At 42.0% G+C, this 18073-nt stretch overlaps 1 protein-coding gene across 1 annotated transcript; it reads left to right on the forward strand.

Annotated features, from left to right (window-relative positions):
• LOC308375232 (protein NLRC3-like) lies at window positions 1-11099 on the forward strand (the record flags this gene model as incomplete). Its single annotated transcript, XM_080851323.1, has 8 exons — window positions 1-44; window positions 1195-1275; window positions 1862-3745; window positions 5425-5598; window positions 5826-5948; window positions 7890-8063; window positions 8636-8809; window positions 10922-11099. 8 exons carry the CDS (start codon window positions 1-3, stop codon window positions 11097-11099), a joined length of 2832 nt encoding a protein of 943 aa, XP_080707449.1.
• Window positions 11100-18073: the final 6974 nt, after the last annotated feature.

Raw genomic sequence — 18073 nt, forward strand, 5'->3', positions numbered from 1 at the left:
ATGAATCTCTCAGAGGAACAACACACCAGCCATGGAGCTAAGAGGTGTGTGTGTGTGTGTGTGTGTGTGTGTGTGTGTGTGTGTGTGTGTATCAGACATGAGCAGTGAGAGGAATGTTCTCCTGATGGAAGTTCTCCTCTTCTTCTCTAGGATGGAGGGATCTAGCTCTATCAGGAGGTCACACTCCCCTACACCCACCTGTGTGTCCATGAAGAGTGACCAGTCCATTGATCGATTTATCAACTTTACAGGAGGAGACTCTTCTACTGGACAGTAAGATTATTTATCACTGTAGCATGTATTGTGTGTGTGTCGGTGGCTTTGCCACAGTGCATTTAAGTAATTTAAACAAAGTCAAGTATAAACACAAGACAAGCACTTTTTAAAGTGGCCTTATGTAGAGATGCTCCGATCATCATTTTTGGGGCCGATCACAGATTACCGATCACCAAAATCATTATCGGCCGATTGCCGATCACTGCCGTTCACAGAATGGCAGGGGAATGGTAATCTTTTATCTATAATCTAGCAGTTCGAACTTTTCTAAAGGCTGCCGCTATCAACCAGCGGTTAGTCTGTTCCACCTTCATGTTATAGCCGTAATCAGTGTTGGGAAAGTTCACTTTCTTTAAAATGAACTGGTTCAGTTCATAGTTCACACATTTTAAAATAAAACTAGTTCAGTTCTTTTTTTCAATATGTTGCGAGCAAAAGAATTTCCACAGCCCATATAGAACCAGACAGCAATTCTTTTATTAGTTTAACGCTGAAACACTGGTGCCCGCTGTTGCCAGATCGAAATCTCTATCTGTCTGCAATGCAGTAGCTTATTTGACGTCTTGTGTTGCACTTGCTTGATGTTTGACTGTTAGGACAGTTTTTGACTAACTAGTTGGTCATAGTGTCAAAGTAAGCACATTTCAAGAGATTTCGCTAGTTTGAGCCACTAGCATCTCGTCAGCAATTGATCCATCATGCTGCTTTAATCACTTTTTTTTTTACACCACGTTGTAATCGCGGACGTTGTGGTTAGAAAATCGTTTTACCATATTGCGATTTATTCGCAAATGCGATTAATCGTTCAGCCCAATTAGTGACATTCCTATGATCAGTGTATGTTCATCATGTATCAGCAGTATGGGTTCAGTACTGGATATTATAGTCTAACAACTTCAAACTGTATCTTAATCCCAGGTCAGACCCGCCCGCCTCTGCCAAAGAGTTCATGGTTCCTCCATCAGACGTCAGAAGACAGGGGGACTCTTTTCCTGAACAGTAAGATCAACGCTGTAGTATTCAAATTAAGAAAATTAAAGTTGAGGATAGGCTTGATCATTTCAGCTATAGTCTTAAATCAATGCCTGTGTATTCTAGCACATAGCAACACTGAATAGACAAAGTCTAAGGTACTAATGATGCAACTTCCAGAACTCCTGCTGCCCTCCAGCAGCAGCAGGTGAAATTAATTTAATTCTTGTAGTTAATAAATCTTGTCTTTGGAAGTTTAGGCCATGTACATAAGAATGTTGTCAGAGGGCTGCAGATGGGGGGGCTGCATAAAAAGGGGGCAAAAAAACTAGCAAAATTCTGCTCTGTTTCAGCTATCATTGGTAGCAAGCAAATATGGAGTCGAAGATGTTTTGTTTATCCTTGACTCTTGAGTGTTACAGTATTAAGAGAACTGATAAAAGTTTGTAAGCCTATCAGACCTGTCACCCTGTCAAAGACTCTTCCCAAAGTATTTGGATCCTGTAACTTGTCGCTTGTCTTGTGGATCCAAATAAAAGCAATCAAATGTGTGGGTGTGTGTGTGTGTTCGTTAATTACATTTGTAATTATTTATTTTTATTTTTACACACAGTTGCCAACTTGGTCCAAAAAATGTACAAATGCATCAGATCCACAAGTCTCATCTGCAGAAGACGTTTCAGCATCTGATTGAGGGATTACTAAATCAGGGAGACGCCAGACCCCTCCATGAGATCTACACAGAGCTCTACATCACACAGGGAGGAAGAGGAGAGGTCAATGATGAACATGAGGTCAGACAGATAGAGAGGACATCCTGGAGCAAAGCAGCACAAGACAAACCAATCAAATGCTGTGACATCTTTAAACCCTTATCTGGACAACGCAAATCCATCAGAACAGTGCTGACAAAGGGAGTGGCTGGCATTGGAAAAACAGTCTCTGTGCAGAAGTTCATCATGGACTGGGCTGACGGGAAAGCCAATCAGGATATCCACTTCATATTTCCTCTTCTTTTCCGAGAGCTGAACCTGATGAGGAAAAAGATACTCAGTATGGTGGATCTTATTCAGCACTTTATCCCTGGAATGAAAGATCCAACAATCTTCAGCAGTTCACAGAACAGAGTCATGTTTATCTTGGATGGTCTGGATGAGTGTCGATTTCCTCTAGGTTTCCACTCCAAACCGAGGTGTTATGATGTGACAGAGCCAGGCCAGATGGACGTGACAGATCTGGCCCCAGTGGATGTGCTGCTGACAAACCTCATCAAGGGGAATCTGCTTCCCTCTGCTCTCCTCTGGATCACCACCCGACCAGCAGCAGACAATCAGGTCCCTCCTGAGTGTGTGGACCAGGTGACAGAAATAAGGGGATTCAACGACCCACAGAAAGAAGAGTACTTCAGGAAGAGAATCAATGATGAGAACCTGGCCAGCAGAACCATCACACACCTGAAGTCATGCAGGAGCCTCTACATCATGTGCCACATTCCAATCTTCAGCTGGATTTCAGCCACTGTTATCGAGAGAACTTCAGATGAATCAGAAAAAGTAGAAATGCCAAGGACTTTGACTCAAATGTACACACACTTCCTGATCATGCAGACAAGCACCAAAAAAGAAAAATACACAGAGAAAGAAGAGACAGACGAAGAGATGATTTGCAATCTGGGGAAACTGGCTTTCCAACAGCTGGAGAAGGGCAATCTGATCTTCTATGAGGAAGACCTGAGAGAGTGTGGCATTGATGTCACAGAAGCATTAGTGTACTCAGGAGTGTGTACTCAGATCTTCAGAGAGGAGACTGGGCTATGCCGGAGTAAGGTGTTTAGCTTTGTGCATCTGAGCATTCAAGAGTTTCTTTCAGCTTTGCATGTGTTCCTCTGCTTCAGCAACAGAGAGAGAAACATGCCTGGCCAACAGCAAACCTCTCAGCTCTCTGGTCTTTTCAGAGCTGCAACACTGCATGAACTACACAAGACTGCAGTGGATCTGGCCTTACAGAGTAAGAACGGACATCTGGACCTTTTCCTCCGCTTCCTCCTGGGTCTCTCACTGGAGTCCAATCAGAATCTCTTAACATACTTTCTGCCCCAGACAAGAAGCCAATCAAAGAGCTCAGAGCAAACAGTCAAGTATGTTAAACAGACGATCAGAGAGGAAGATGGTAAGATGGACAGAAGGTTCAAGATGACTGAATCATCTGGATCGCTGACAGACAGAAGGATCAACCTGTTCTACTGTCTGAATGAGCTGAATCACCATGCTGTAGTGGAGGTAATTGACAGGAGCTCAGGAGCTCTGTCTGTAGAAATGCTTTCACCAGGAGAGTGGGAGACTAAGAGGTTTAAGTTTAAGATTTCAGAAGAGCAGCTGGATGAATTTGACCTGCAGAAGTACATAAAGACACCAGAGGAAGATCAGACTGAACTATTAAGTCCAGATGATGTTTTTCAGGCTCTGTTGCTAGTGATCAAAACCTCCACATCAGCTTTGTAAGTAAACTTTAGGAATCTGTGACTGTGTGTGTGTGTGTGGCGGGAGGGGGGGTTATCCTATGATGCATGGAGTAGAGCAATTGTGAGTGAATGTGTGTAAAGTATGGTGTGTGTGTATGTTGCACCCTTTTGTGACGGACCAAGCCTTGGTTTACCCTCAAAATGTGGCTTTGGCCCAAAAACTCAGAGACGGAGTGAGATGTTCAAATATATAATAATAATAATAATAATAATAATAATAATTAATTTTATTTTTAACGCACTTTTCATTCCAAGGAATCTCAGAGTGCCTACATATTAGAAATTGACTATAATAATACAATAAAATTAAAAACAAATTTAAATATTAACATAAGCATAACAGAAAAGATTTAACACAAGGCCAGAAATGCCTTCCTGAATAAAAAAGTTTTAAGTCCAGCTTTAAAGGAATCCAGTGTCTGTGTTGCCCTTAGGTGGTCAGGGAGGCTGTTCCATAAATGTGGCGCTGCCGAGCAAAAGGCCCGGTCGCCCATGGTGCGGAGCTTGGTTTTGGGGACGTGGAGGAGCGAGCTGTTTGAAGACCTGAGGGTGCAGGTGGAGGTTTGGGGAGTAATTAATTCTTGCAGGTAGGGAGGTGCATGTCCATTAATGCACGTATGGGTGATTATAAGGACTTTGTAGTCTATCCGGAAAGAGGCAGGGAGCCAGTGTAGTGAGTGTAATATTGGTGTTATGTGCTCATATTTCCGGACCTTCATCAGAATCCTGGCAGCGCTGTTTTGGATGTATTGCAGCTTCTGGATGTTCTTGCCAGTGATCCCATAGAAAAGTGAATTACAATAGTCCAGTCTTGAGGAGATAAAGGCGTGGACAAGCTTCTCTGCATCTGATAGGGTTAAAGTGGGGCGGAGTTTGGAGATGTTTCTTAGATGATAAAAAGAGGTTTTGCACATATACGTTTTAATAACTCTTCAAAATGCCCAGGATATATAAGCAGAGGACAATAATCAGCCATCTCAAGGAATATAGGATAACATTCAGAATCTTCTTAAAAAAAATACTAAGGGCCTGATTTCTTAACAGGATTGCGCCCATTTCAGGCGTTAAATAGCGGGTGTAAACATAAAACGGTATTTACAAAGGAGGCGCATTTGATTATTAGAGCAAGGCGAAGAGAAAGACAACGTGCAGAAATATTTTTTTCAACACGTTTCCAATTTCCAAATTGTAGAGCCAGAGCAGCATATTCATTTCACCTTCCATGTTTATTTTGACGTTATAATCAAAATAAGTGCCAAGGCAACCGAACGTCTGAACTTTAGTTTCCCCTGCCCTGTCCCCACTACAAGTCCAGTTTTCAAATGTATCCGCCGAGGGCAGCGTTTTTGAAAAGCATAGTTTTCAGTGTTGGAATATACCGTTTTAAAGTAAGGGGTGTTGTGTCTGGAGGTGGTGAGGTACAGACAGATGACCTTGCCATGACCTTGAATGAGCGCCCAGCGAGGTACGATTCAAACCAGGAGTGCGCCAAGCATGGGCCAAAATTGGCCAAAATGGGCCAAGCATTCTATTTGCTGATATTACAATACATATTTGTATTAATGGTGCAGTTTGAGAAAACTCAGAGGTGTGTGTGTTTGTGTTGTTGAGGTGTGTGAGTGTAATAATCAGATGTGTCATTATGTTTCTCCCAGGCTGCAGGGTTGTTCCCTCACAGAGAAGAGCTGTGCTGTTTTAGCATCAGCTGCCAGATCAACCTCTTGCAGTTTGAAGCAGCTGAACATGGGAGGCAATAAGATTTATGATGCAGGGGTTCAGCATCTCTCAGACCTCCTCAATAATCCACACAGCAAACTGGAGGCACTAGTGTGAGTGATTACACACTATAAAAGAGCTGTCTTTGTGTGTGTGTGTGATGAATACCGCTGCAATGTGGAGACACTGGTGTTTGTGTAGGTAGAGCTGAGTGTTGTGTAGGCAGAGCTGTGTATGTGTGTGTGTGTGTTGTATAGGGAGAGGTCTGTGAGTATGTCTGTTGTACAGAAAGGGGTAGAGGTGTGAGTATTAATCAGATGTGTCATTATGTTTCTCCCAGGCTGCAGTATTGTTACCTCACAGAGAAGAGCTGTGCTGCTTTAGTAACAGCTGCCAGATCAACCTCCTGCAGTTTGAAGCATCTGGACCTGGGACACAATGAGATTCATGATGAAGGAGTTAAGCATCTCTCAAACCTCCTCAAGAATCCACACTGCAAACATTCATAATCATCTGTCTTCTAGGGTGAATGGAGCTGTGTGTGGTGTACGTGTGTGTGTGTGTGTGTGTGTGTGTGTTGAATCCCCACTGCAACCTGGTCACACTAGAGTTAGTGTTAACATACTATAACAGAACTGTGTGTGTGTGTTTGTGTGTCTGTTGAATCCCCACTGTAAACTGGAGCCACTAGTGTGAGTGTTAACACACTACAACAGAAATGTGTGCTTGTGTGTGTTCAATTCAATTAAATTACATTTTATTTGTATAGCGCCATAACAATACAATTGCCTCTAGGCGCTTAACAGAGCCCAGAGCCTAAACCCCCTTAGTGCAAGCACAACGGCAAAAGGGGCAAGGAAAAACTCCTTGTCGGGCAGGAAGAAACCTTAAGCAGAACCACGGCACATAAGGGGGGACCCATCTGCTTGAGGTCGGCCTGGTGGAGACAGGAAGGTGGGACGGGGGAGAGGGGGAAGGGGAAGGGTTGTGTGGCAGAAGGGGAAAGGAAGCAACAGGGGTTATACACAGCCAGCATTTGGTCACTGGACATAATATGTATACAGACATCTGGTGGTAAATACATGATACAGGCAAGACCAGATTACTGTGCCAATAGGGTTACTGTTACAGGGGTAAGGGATGTAGGGACAAAGAAACATTTCAGTGGTGGCAATAATGTATATTGTATATAAATGCTAGCATAGGGTATTGGGTAGAGTAGATGTACGGCAATGCAGTGGTGGTGGGTGCGATTGGCCGAGGGGTTCTCCAGGTTGACCAGGTGGAGAGACTACGGCAGCGTCCCATAGCGGAGATAGTCTTGATTAGTAGGGAAGGAAGGAAGAAAGTGAGTGGGTAGAGTTCAGCTGTCCATGTGCGTAGATGCGGAGTGGTGGGGGTGAGGAGCGATAGTTCCACTTCCATCAGCGATTGGAACATGCTATAGGGGAGAGAGAACATTTATGTTAGTAGACATCAATTTCAGAAACAGATAGGGAGATACATTTGGGTAGTAGATTTAACAGTAGGCAATATGGCTATTTTATCAGTGTTATTATAGGCAAAAGCAATATGATATGGAAGGAGAGAGAGAGAGAAAGGGAGAATATATATTTAGTAATGCTGGCATTTGTTATTAGTGTGCTTGCAAGCACACTATTGTTCTTCTTAAGTTTTATTTATATATGCCGGGGCCGTACATGCATCCACTCGGCAATGTTTGAGACGGTGAGATGATGGTGTGGACAAACCGAGATGCTGTATTGTTCGTTACATTGAAGTATAAGCTGTTATGCCAGGGCCGTTCATGCATCCACTCAGCAAACAGGATACACTTTTGGCTAGCACAGCAGGTGATGGTTTTTTTTGACGCAATTACTTTTGGCTATAGGATGCACTAAAGAGGAATGTCTTAAGCTTTGATTTGAATATAGGTACGGTGTCTGCATCTCGGATGGAGGCAGGGAGGTTATTCCAGAGGAGGGGTGCTCGGTTGCTAAGGGCTCTGCCTCCTATTGTGGTTTTTGATATTCTTGGAATTACCAGGAGGCCTGCACTCTGGGAACGGAGCAGCCTTGAAGGGCAGTGTTGAATCCCCACAGCAAATGGAAACAGTAGTGTGAATGTTAAAACACTACAACAGAGTTGGGTGTGTGTCTCTCGCTGTGTGTGTGTGGGTGTGAGTTTCACCATTTGGTGCTGAGCGAGGTAGGTCTTTGGCTCCCTGTGATGAATGAAGGATGATGCGACACATTAATAATAATTTTATGGGTTTGTGGATAAACCTTCAATGTTCAGACACTAGAACAGAGCTGTGCATTTCGTATAGGTAGAGTTGTCTGTGTGTTGTATAGGTTAAGGTGTATGAGTGTAATAACCAGGTGTGTCATTATATTTCTCCCAGGCTGGTGGGTTGTTCGCTCACAGAGAAGAGCTGTGCTGCTTTAGCATCAGCTGCCAGATCAACCTCCTGCAGATTGAAACAGCTGGAACTGGGAGACAATATGATTCATGATGCAGGAGTTCAGCATCTCTCAGACCTCCTCAAGATTCCCCACTGCAAACTGGAGACACTAAAGTGAGTTTTAACACACTACAACAAAGCTGTGTGTATTTGTGTGAAGAATCCTCACTGCAAGCAGAAGCCACTAGAGTGAGTGTTATCACACCATGACAGAGCTGTTTGTGTGTTTTTGTCACAACTTGGTGCTGAGTGTGGTGAGTCTGTTGCTCCCTGTGATGAATGAAGGATGATGCGACTCAACACATATACATAATCATTTGTCTTCTAGGGTGGATGATCAAACCTGCCGTGTTAAGACACTAAAACAGAGCTGCGTGTTTTATATATGTAGAGGTTGTTGTGTGTGTGTGTGTGTCTGTTGTATAGGTAGAGTTATGTGAGTGTAATAATCAAACGTGTCATGGGGCGACAGTGGTACAGGAGGTAGAGCAGTCGTTTAGTTATCAGAGGGTTGATGGTTCCTTTCCCTGTTGAAGTGTCCTTGAGCAAGACACTGAACCCCTAATTGCTCCTGATGTGCAGTGTGCCATCGGTGTAAATGTAAAATGTGTATACATCCTTGTAAGTTACTTTGGATAAAAGCTTCTGCTAAATATGTAAATGTAATTTAATTATGTTTCTTCCAGGCTGTGGCAGTGTTCCCTTACAGAGAAGAGCTGTGCTGCTTTAGCATCAGCTGCCATTTCAACCTCCTGCAATTTGAAGGAGCTGGACCTGGGAGCCAATATAATTCATGATGCAGGAGTTCAACATCTCTCAGACCTCCTCAAGATTCCCCACTGCAAACTGGAGACACTAAAGTGAGTTTTAACACACTACAACAGAGCTTTGTTTGTGTGTGTGTGGCAGAGCTTTTCAAAGATGTCATGATTGCTGTGTTGAAGGAAATAGCTGACGATAAGTCCATGGATGGAGTCATTGCCTCTGTCAAACAGATACAACTTTCTACGAGGTTCACTACACACCACATAGACGCTATCAAATGCTGTGCAGGGAGCTGTTATCAGTGACCTCAATCAAGCTAATTACTTCTCCCTTGCTGTGGACGAGAGCAATGACAACACAGATGTTGCCCAGATGTGTGTGTTTGTTAGATACTTTGATGGGAAAAATTCTGTCTCTTATTCCTGGCTCTTATACTGCTCATTTTCATTAAATTGGCTGAGCGGTTTGAACGACTCTCGTTGTCCTTTGAGAAAGTTAACCTACTCGTAACAGATGTAGCCCCTAATATGGTGGGAAAGCACAGAGGTTTGGTGAGCAGGTTGAAGGAGGTTGCCCCCCAAATGCAAGGACTGCATTGCCTCATCCACCAAAGTGTCCTCTGTGCCAGGCTGGGTGGTGAGTTAAAGGGAATCATCAATTTCATCAGGTGTACATCAAGCACCCAGCATCAGCTTTTCCGACAGCTTGTGGCTGATTCAGAGGAGGCCACCCACGATGACCTTATGCTTTATAATGACGTGCGCTGGCTGAGCAGGGGGAAAAGCGCTGGAGCAAGATGAAGCAAGAGGGCAGCAGATCATCTTGTCCTAACAGCTCCAGGGGAGGGGAAAAACCATTGTAGACAAACACCAATCATTCACAGCAAAGCTGGAGTTGTTGGACTCAGACATGTCAACTGGCAGGCTACTGGCCTTCTTTTAGGTATTGTAAGAAACGAAGGAGTCCTCGAAGTCCAAAATAAGAATCAAGCTTTAATCCATTAATGCGTAGTAGCAAAGTACAAACTCTTCGGATTCAAAGGCGTCAAAATATATACCGTAACAACGTGAAACACCACACTTATATACAATCAATTCATAAATATTTACAAACTTTTAGAGAAAAGGGGATGGTTTAGTTTACTCTTGATAGAATAATTATATCTATTGTTTTTAGTGCATACTAATGAAGTTCTAGAAAATTCTCTTTTGTGACTGAGATTCTGGCGACTTGATGAATGTTTGGAAGATCGGCATGTCCTTCTAACAATAGACCTGCTGATAACGTTTGGATGGCTGCGCGATTAAGATGGTTTTCAGACTGGTTCTCCTCCGTCCGTCGCTGAGGTGTTACAGCGGCGCCAGGAAGGGGACCTCTCTAGTTAGCATAAGACCCATTTGTGGCAGAGATTGGATTATATCATTGATATCAAACTTTTAATGTTCCTTCAGGAAGGATTGTATCAATTTCCCACAGTATATAGGTAGGAAGCCTACTGTTGTGGTTAGATGTTGACCCCGGAAGGGCAAATGGTTTTGACCGCTATTCTGCGAAGGTTTGAGCGAGTAACATGTGGTTGCTTTGCATTTTAATGGACAATGGTACAACAAATGGAGACGGTTTAACCAAAGCAAGACTTGTATGGACTTTATCTCGCTGACGGTAATCAGCTTTAAACTGATCTAAGCGCGTCAACCAGATTATTCCTGGGGTAAAACAACCCACTAGCTCAGTAGTATACCGTGCTCCCACAATTTTCAAACAACCTCTTTAGTCAAAGACTTCTACAGATCAGCAGGATCAGTCAGTGACTTCTGGATTGCATGTTCAAAGGAGTACGGTCATAAAGAAACTGGCGATGTACGTCTTAACAATGTTCCCCTCCATATCAACATGCGAGTCGGCATTCTCCTCTACCAGAGGAATAAACTTACAAATGAAAACCTGTAAAACTGCCTGCTGATCTCGGTGACAGCTGTAACACCTGACATAAAAAACAGACACTACACAGAGCTGTGTGTGTGTGTTGTATAGGTAAAGGTGTGTGTGTTGTAAAGGTTTAGATGTGCTTGTGTGTGTGTGTGTGTGTGTGTGTGTGTGTGTGTGTGTGTGTGTGTGTTGTAGAGGTAGAGATGTGTGAGAGTTTTGTAGGTAGCGGTGTGTGTGTGTGAGTGTAATAATCAGATGTGTCATTATATTTCTCTAAGGCTTAGGCGTTGTTCCCTCACAGAGAAGAGCTGTGCTGTTTTAGCATCAGCTGCCAGATCAACCTCCTGCAGCTTGAAGCAGCTGGAACTATGTCTCAATGAGATTCATGATGCAGGAGTTCAACAGCTCTCAGACCTCCTCAAGAACCCACACTGCAAACTAGAGGAACTAGAGTGAGTGTTTACCCACTAAAAAAGAGCTGTGTGTGTGTGTGTGTGTTGAATCCCCACTGCAAACTGGAGACACTAGTGTGATTGTTAACACACTACAACAAGTTTGTGTGTGTGTGTGTGTGTGTGTGTGTGTGTGTGTCTCGCTGTGAGTGTGTGTTTGTGTCTCTCGCTGTGTCTGTGTGTCACCACATTGTGCTGAGTGACGTAAGTCTGTTGTTCCCTGTGATGAATGAAGGATGATGCGGCTCAGCACATTAATAATCGTTTGTCTTCTAGTTCGTATATGTGTCCAATCCCATTTGGTAAGAAAAAGGGAGAGAACCGTACACCCAAAATATAAGAGCCTTCTGCCTACATGCTGATGGACAATGATCTTGACTGCTGGAATAGTCATTCATGAACGTCCAAACATGGATGATGGAGGGAGGGAACCAGAGAAGGACGAAACAGAAGGAGCAAGAAGACGACCCCACACGCCAGCATGATCCCTTCAAGGGTCAGCAGCAGAGACTTTGCTCAGTCGCTCTAAATTGTTCATTTAACTTTTTAGCAGGTTCATTTAGGAGACTTGGAGGTATGAACATTTTGCACTGAATGATTGTTTCAGACACTTCATGAACTGGCTCCCTTCTGTTTGTGTAAATAAAGGGTTCACCTCTCAACTAACTTCAGACTCCTGACTTTTTGTCAAGATATTTTCCACCACACCAGTCAAAGGCCCAGCAGGTTATTAGTCATTTAAATGATTATTTAGAAGGCTAACAAGATGTCTCTGTTTTGCTTTATCTTAAATAATTATATTATGTGACATATACAGCCGCGGAAAAAATTAAGAGACCACTTCAAAATTATCAGTTTCTCTGGTTTTACTATTTATTGGTATGTGTTAAAGTAAAATGTACATTTTAGTTTTATTCTATAACCTACTGGCAACATTCCTACCAAATTTCAAATAAAAATATTGTCATTTAGATCATTTATTTGCAGAAAAATGACAATTGGTCAAAATAGCAAAATTGATGCAGTGTCTTCAGATCTCGAATAATGCAAAGAAAACAAGCTCATATTCATTTTTAAACTACACAATACTAATGCTTACACTTAGGAAGAGTTCAGAAATCAATATTTGGTGGAATAACCTTGATTTAAAATCACAACTTTCATGTGTCTTGGCATGCTCTCCACCAGTCTTTCACATTGCCGTTGGGTGACTTTATGCTACTCCTGGCGCAAGAATTCAAGCAGCTCGGCTTCTTTTCATGGCTTGTGACCATCCATCTTCCTCTTGATCACATTTCAGAGGTTTTTTTATGGGATTCAGGTCTCGAAATTGGGCTGGCCATGACAGGGTCCTGATCTGGTGGTACTCCATCCACACCTTTACTGGCCTGGCTGTGTGGCATGGAGCATTGCCCTGCTGGAAAAAACATTTCTCAGAGTTGGGGAACATTGTCAGAGCAAAAGGAAGCAAGTTTTTCTTCCGGGACAACGTTGTACTTTGCCTGGCTGAGGTTTGTAAAAGACCATAAGGATTGAAAAAGCGGACTGGAGGTTCTTCTAAGTTCGTCTTCTCTGATGAGTCCGATTTCACAGTAGGTGCAAGACTCTCTGGCTTGTAGGCCTCTCCAGGTCTCCGTCTAACCATCAGACGACCATGTGTTGGGCAAAGCTGAAAATTGGACTCATCAGAGAAGACGAACTAGAAGACCCTCCAGTCCGCTTTTTTCAATCCTTATGGTCTTTTACAAACCTCAGCCAGGCAAAGTACAACGTTGTCCCGGAAGAAAAACTTGCTTCCTTTAGCTCTGACAATGTTCCCCAACTCTGAGAAATGTTTTTTCCAGCAGGGCAATGCTCCATGCCACACAGCCAGGCCAGTAAAGGTGTGGATGGAGTACCACCAGATCAGGACCCTGTCATGGCCAGCCCAATTTCGAGACCTGAATCCCATCAAAAACCTCTGAAATGTGATCAAAAGGAAGATGGATGGTCACAAGCCATGAAAAGAAGCCGAGCTGCTTGAATTCTTGTGCCAGGAGTAGCATAAAGTCACCCAACGGCAATGTGAAAGACTGGTGGAGAGCATGCCAAGACACATGAAAGTTGTGATTTTAAATCAAGGTTTTTCCACCAAATATTGATTTCTGAACTCTTCCTAAGTGTAAGCATTAGTATTGTGTAGTTTAAAAATGAATATGAGCTTGTTTTCTTTGCATTATTCGAGATCTGAAGACACTGAATCTTTTTTGCTATTTTGACCAATTGTCATTTTTCTGCAAATAAATGATGTAAATGACAATATTTTTATTTGAAATTTGGTAGGAATGTTGCCAGTAGGTTATAGAATAAAACAAAAATGTACATTTTACTTTAACACATACCAATAAATAGTAAAACCAGAGAAACTGATAATTTTGAAGTGGTCTCTTAATTTTTTCCGCGGCTGTATATATAATTACTTTGCCAGTTTGTATGCAATATCTTTAAATGTATTCTTATGTGCAACTTCAACTTCAAAATTACAAGTCACAGAATAATTGTTCTCAAAAATAGTGGTAGTTTCGCACAGATACCTGCCCTCTTACCCTGAGAAAAGAAAAGTACCCCTTCTGCTGGACCGATTTTTTCTTCAATCATCAATATTTAAGAATAAAAGTTATTCTCTCTATCATCAATTCCCCCAAAATGTGTTTTGTCATCTAACGGGGCATTTATTTGAGTTCTTGTACATGCTCCATGGCGCTCACAAGCCCCCGCCGTGCCCCTCCCTCCTCCTCAAATTGCGTTGCTGAGCGCCAGGCCGAACGGCTGCAGCCTTCTTCTTCTAGGGTTACCCGCAGCATCAGACAAACAGGTAGGCCTAATGACGGTGTTTGTGTAATCCCCCGACTTTGTTTGGTGATAATTTAACCAACAACATTAGCGCTGCTGAAAACAATACGTCGCAACTGGTCCGCATTTCCTTAAAAATAAACAAATACAAAATTCATGAAATCCATCCATGATTTCAAAGCCTTTTCCAGCTGTTTACTGACGTTTGTCACATTTAATGAAGATAGATATATGGAGGCAGACAGACAGACAGGCAGGTAATTTAAAGGCAGTTTTACTGTTCTACAAATTAGACAAGTTTACTAGTTCAAAATCGTAATTATTGAAATGAAAGGTAGGTCTTAAGTTGAGCTACACGACAGTTTGGTGAGGTATATTGTGGTATATAATAATGTGTAATGCTGCTTATGCTTCAACTACTGTGTTGTCAGCTTTATAGAGATTATGTAAGTCATTCTTGATTATTATGCACAACATTGATTTATTTCATTTACAAAATTTGCACTATAATGCCAAGAAAAGAGAGACTCCAAAAGCAGAAGGACATGGAACTGCAGCAAGTAGTTCAGGGTAGCAGCTCTCTTTTATCTTGGATCAGGCCATCAACTAGTAAAACAAATGAGTGAGAATCAGTAACCCTACCTGGTCCAGAGGAGCCCATCATTGATGAGGAAGGACAGACAGAGTGTGGGACTGAGCTATTTTCAGCTGCAGCAACAGAAACAGTGTTGCCTATTTATTTATTTATTATTCTTTTTTTAATTTCATAAATCATTTTGGCTATGGGTGCCCTTCTTTTGGTTTGAGCACCTGCCCCCCTAAATGTCTGTGCCTGCTGTTCGTACAGGTTAACAGAAGAGCTAAAGTAAGGGCATCCTGTTCATTGGGACCAAACCCCCCTCTAGTTCCAGTACAATTATATTATATACACTGAAAGGCCCTTTAAGAAAATTATTTATTTTGTGAGGGGATTCCTGTAATTGATTCAATGTGCTTGAAGTAACTACAGCTACCATGATGCCTTTTATCTTGATAAGTATCAATGTGTTTCCAGCGGTATTAGTTTTTATCAAAGCTGCACCCAAATCTTATGTGAGGAGAAGTTTCTTTCTTTCATTCAGGCGGGTTGGATTTTGTAGGAGGCAGTCTTCTGCATGCTGTAGAAAGGTTTAACAAAGTGGTATATTCACAATAGACACTGGCAACAGTGAGACCTGGGACTCGCGATGACTGACGCAATTCAGATGGAGAGCTATGAGCTAAGAGGAACAGCTGGATTGTGTCCTAGACATGACATGTAAGTACATATCTGCATTTATGGTTTCAGACACCATGACATGGAAGAACATATCTGCATTTATGGTTTCAGTCAAGCATAACACTATTAGCATGTATTTTGGTATGTTTTCACAATATAAGCTTCCCCTCCTAATCTTCCATTCATTAGTAAAATTACTAAGATAGTGTTGTGTTCTGTGCTTTTAATGTAACAGAGGAAGTACCTATACAGGTTGTATACATGTACAGAAGTTGCACTTCCTGATGATGCCATGTGAGTTCTACCATGAGTTAAGTACCTGTTGGTTATGCTCTGCCTACTCCGTCAATTCTCATACCTTAGAACACTACAGATCAGTGATGTGCCATGAGGTTCGTAGCTGGTGAGGCAGAGAAACCGGAAGTGATTACGTCATTCCGATCTCTAGTTGTTTAAAAAAAAAATAGAAATGTGTACATCATACATGTATATATGCCTATGGTTTAAAAATTGTCATCTCACCAGAACTGAAAAAACGTTATGTTTTATTGTCTAATACTATTATTTTTAAACAATCTTTTTTTTTATTATAAGAAGTTATGCGGCTCAATAGTCAACTGACTTTTACGAGGCTATAGGCCTCGAACCAACGGTGTGATAATTGAACTTTTACACCGTGTCAAATAAGATATTTATAGTAACAAGGTAGCGTATGTAGCCCTCCCACCAATGATGTGGATCATTTCATTTTGTCTAGGGAAAATATAACTACGGTGATGGGATGCTTATTTAAATGACCTTTTGCACAATTCGGACACTTGAATTCGCATTTTAGAAAAAAACTATTACATATTTATTTACTAGGGATGTGCATCTCCATACTGAGGACGATGCGATACACATCTCAGTGTACTGCCAACGATCCGATACATTAAAGATAAATAAAAGCAGCTACTAATGCGATACGATACGATTCACCCCTATTGCGATGCAGTGCGATTCAACGAGATGCGATGCAAAATAACGCAATTTTACAACAAATCATTAACAAGGTCTCTGACAAAATATAACATGTGTAAGTGTTTCTGAATGTCATTTTTTTTAACTATACCTGGCAGTCACAACACAGTTTGCTTCATCCTAAACATGTGGATCAACTGCCTTACACACTTAATTTAACTTATTCCCCCTATTTTAAGGTTTTTCTTTAGGTTTTGATTTGATCCACATGATCAGGATGAAGAAAAAAAATCATTATAATGGAGACTAGCTGCTAGATTTCCTTTTCCAATTTAAGGAAGACACTGGTAAATCCAAGTAAAAAATAGAGAGTTTAGCTACGGTATATGGAGTACATTCTTACCTCTTCCTCCATCATAACCTCTGCTATTATCTTAATAAATATCATGTCCCTGGTGCCGTGGTTTTCCAAGAAAGCCAGGTCTATGAAACGTGCATCAAGTGCCAGTGTTGTGTCTGAACACGTTCATTGAATGAAAGTTCATGAATTCGTTCATAATTTTGGTGAACGTGAACTGAACGTACTGTATTACTGCCTGATGAACGATACTGTGGACGTGTTCTTTCTGGTGTCTGTGAACGGTTCACTATTTTTAATTTCGTTCAATAAGGTGCTAGATTTCTAGAGATTTACAGGCGAAAAACACCGTTAACAGTCCCTTATCCCACTGTCTTTGCCTGTGAGAGCGCCCAAGTTGCATAGAGGACGAGAGCGGTATTGCAGACAGATAGAGCTTTTAGAAAAAGTATAGACTTCACGAGAAGCGGCCATTGACAGCGGTGAGAGCGTGCTTAAGAAACAGTTAAAGAAGTGGAATCTATCTCAATATAAAATGATTGGTCTTGTATTGAGATTATACCTATACAACTTAAATTGCTGTGAACGCTAACTGCCACAACTAAATAACAATTAATAAATAGATAAATAGAAAATATATATATATATGTATTGAGGTGCATCAATAGGTGCAGGGTAGAGTGTTATAGTGCAGTCCATGAGTCAAAAAAGTCATATTCGTGTGTGAGTGTTGGGGAGGGTATTGGGTGAGTTGTTAAGAAGGCTTATTGTATGCGGATTGAAGCTCTTAGCCATTCTGGAGGTGCGTGCTTTTGGTGGATCTGAACCTTTTCCCTGACAGGAGTAACGGGAACATATGATGGGCAGGGTATGAAGGGTCAGTGAGGATGTGATGTGAATGCTGCAGGCGGTGGAGATGGAATGGAACGGAGTAGCCTTACTGCACTCGGCCTACGATGTCCCTGTGCTTGAGTGCTGACTTTGCCTACTTGGTTGCCTCCAGTGGGGTCCACTTCCTCCCAGTAGCCAGGATCGGTGCAATCCAATAGCATCATCTCCAGTCTAACTTTGGCGCACTTACAATCCTCTGCTAGACTGGAATTCTAAAACTCCTTTGCCACATTCCCCCACCTGGGAAGCCCAAGCCACTTCCTTGCATATGAGCTGACCAGCCTCTCCAGCTTTTCCACCTTTGAGACTGGGACTTCATACATGGCTACAGCTAGAGCTTCCCATTATTTTAGTATTTGAATTAAAAGATATTAAACACTAAAGTTCATGATTTTTTAATTTTATGAGACTGAGGTAATTAAAATCATGTAATAACCCCGGTTTCACCTACAGAATGCTGTGGGCTTTCTATAGGCAGGGTATTTTGAAGATGTCCTCAAGAGGTGGAAGAGAGCAGCCAATAGCAAGAGGTAAGAGGTATGAAGGTGCTAACTAGTGATCTCTTTAAGAGGTTTAAAGGTATAAAGCCGGCGCAACATTTTGAAATAAATGTTTCGGTAACGCAATTTGAATTTGTTATGTGAAATGGCTGCAAGTCTGACATGTCTGCACCCGCACT

Source organism: Sprattus sprattus (genome assembly GCF_963457725.1).
Source record: "Sprattus sprattus genome assembly, chromosome: 14".
In the NCBI taxonomy this organism is placed as follows: Eukaryota; Metazoa; Chordata; class Actinopteri; order Clupeiformes; family Clupeidae; genus Sprattus; species Sprattus sprattus.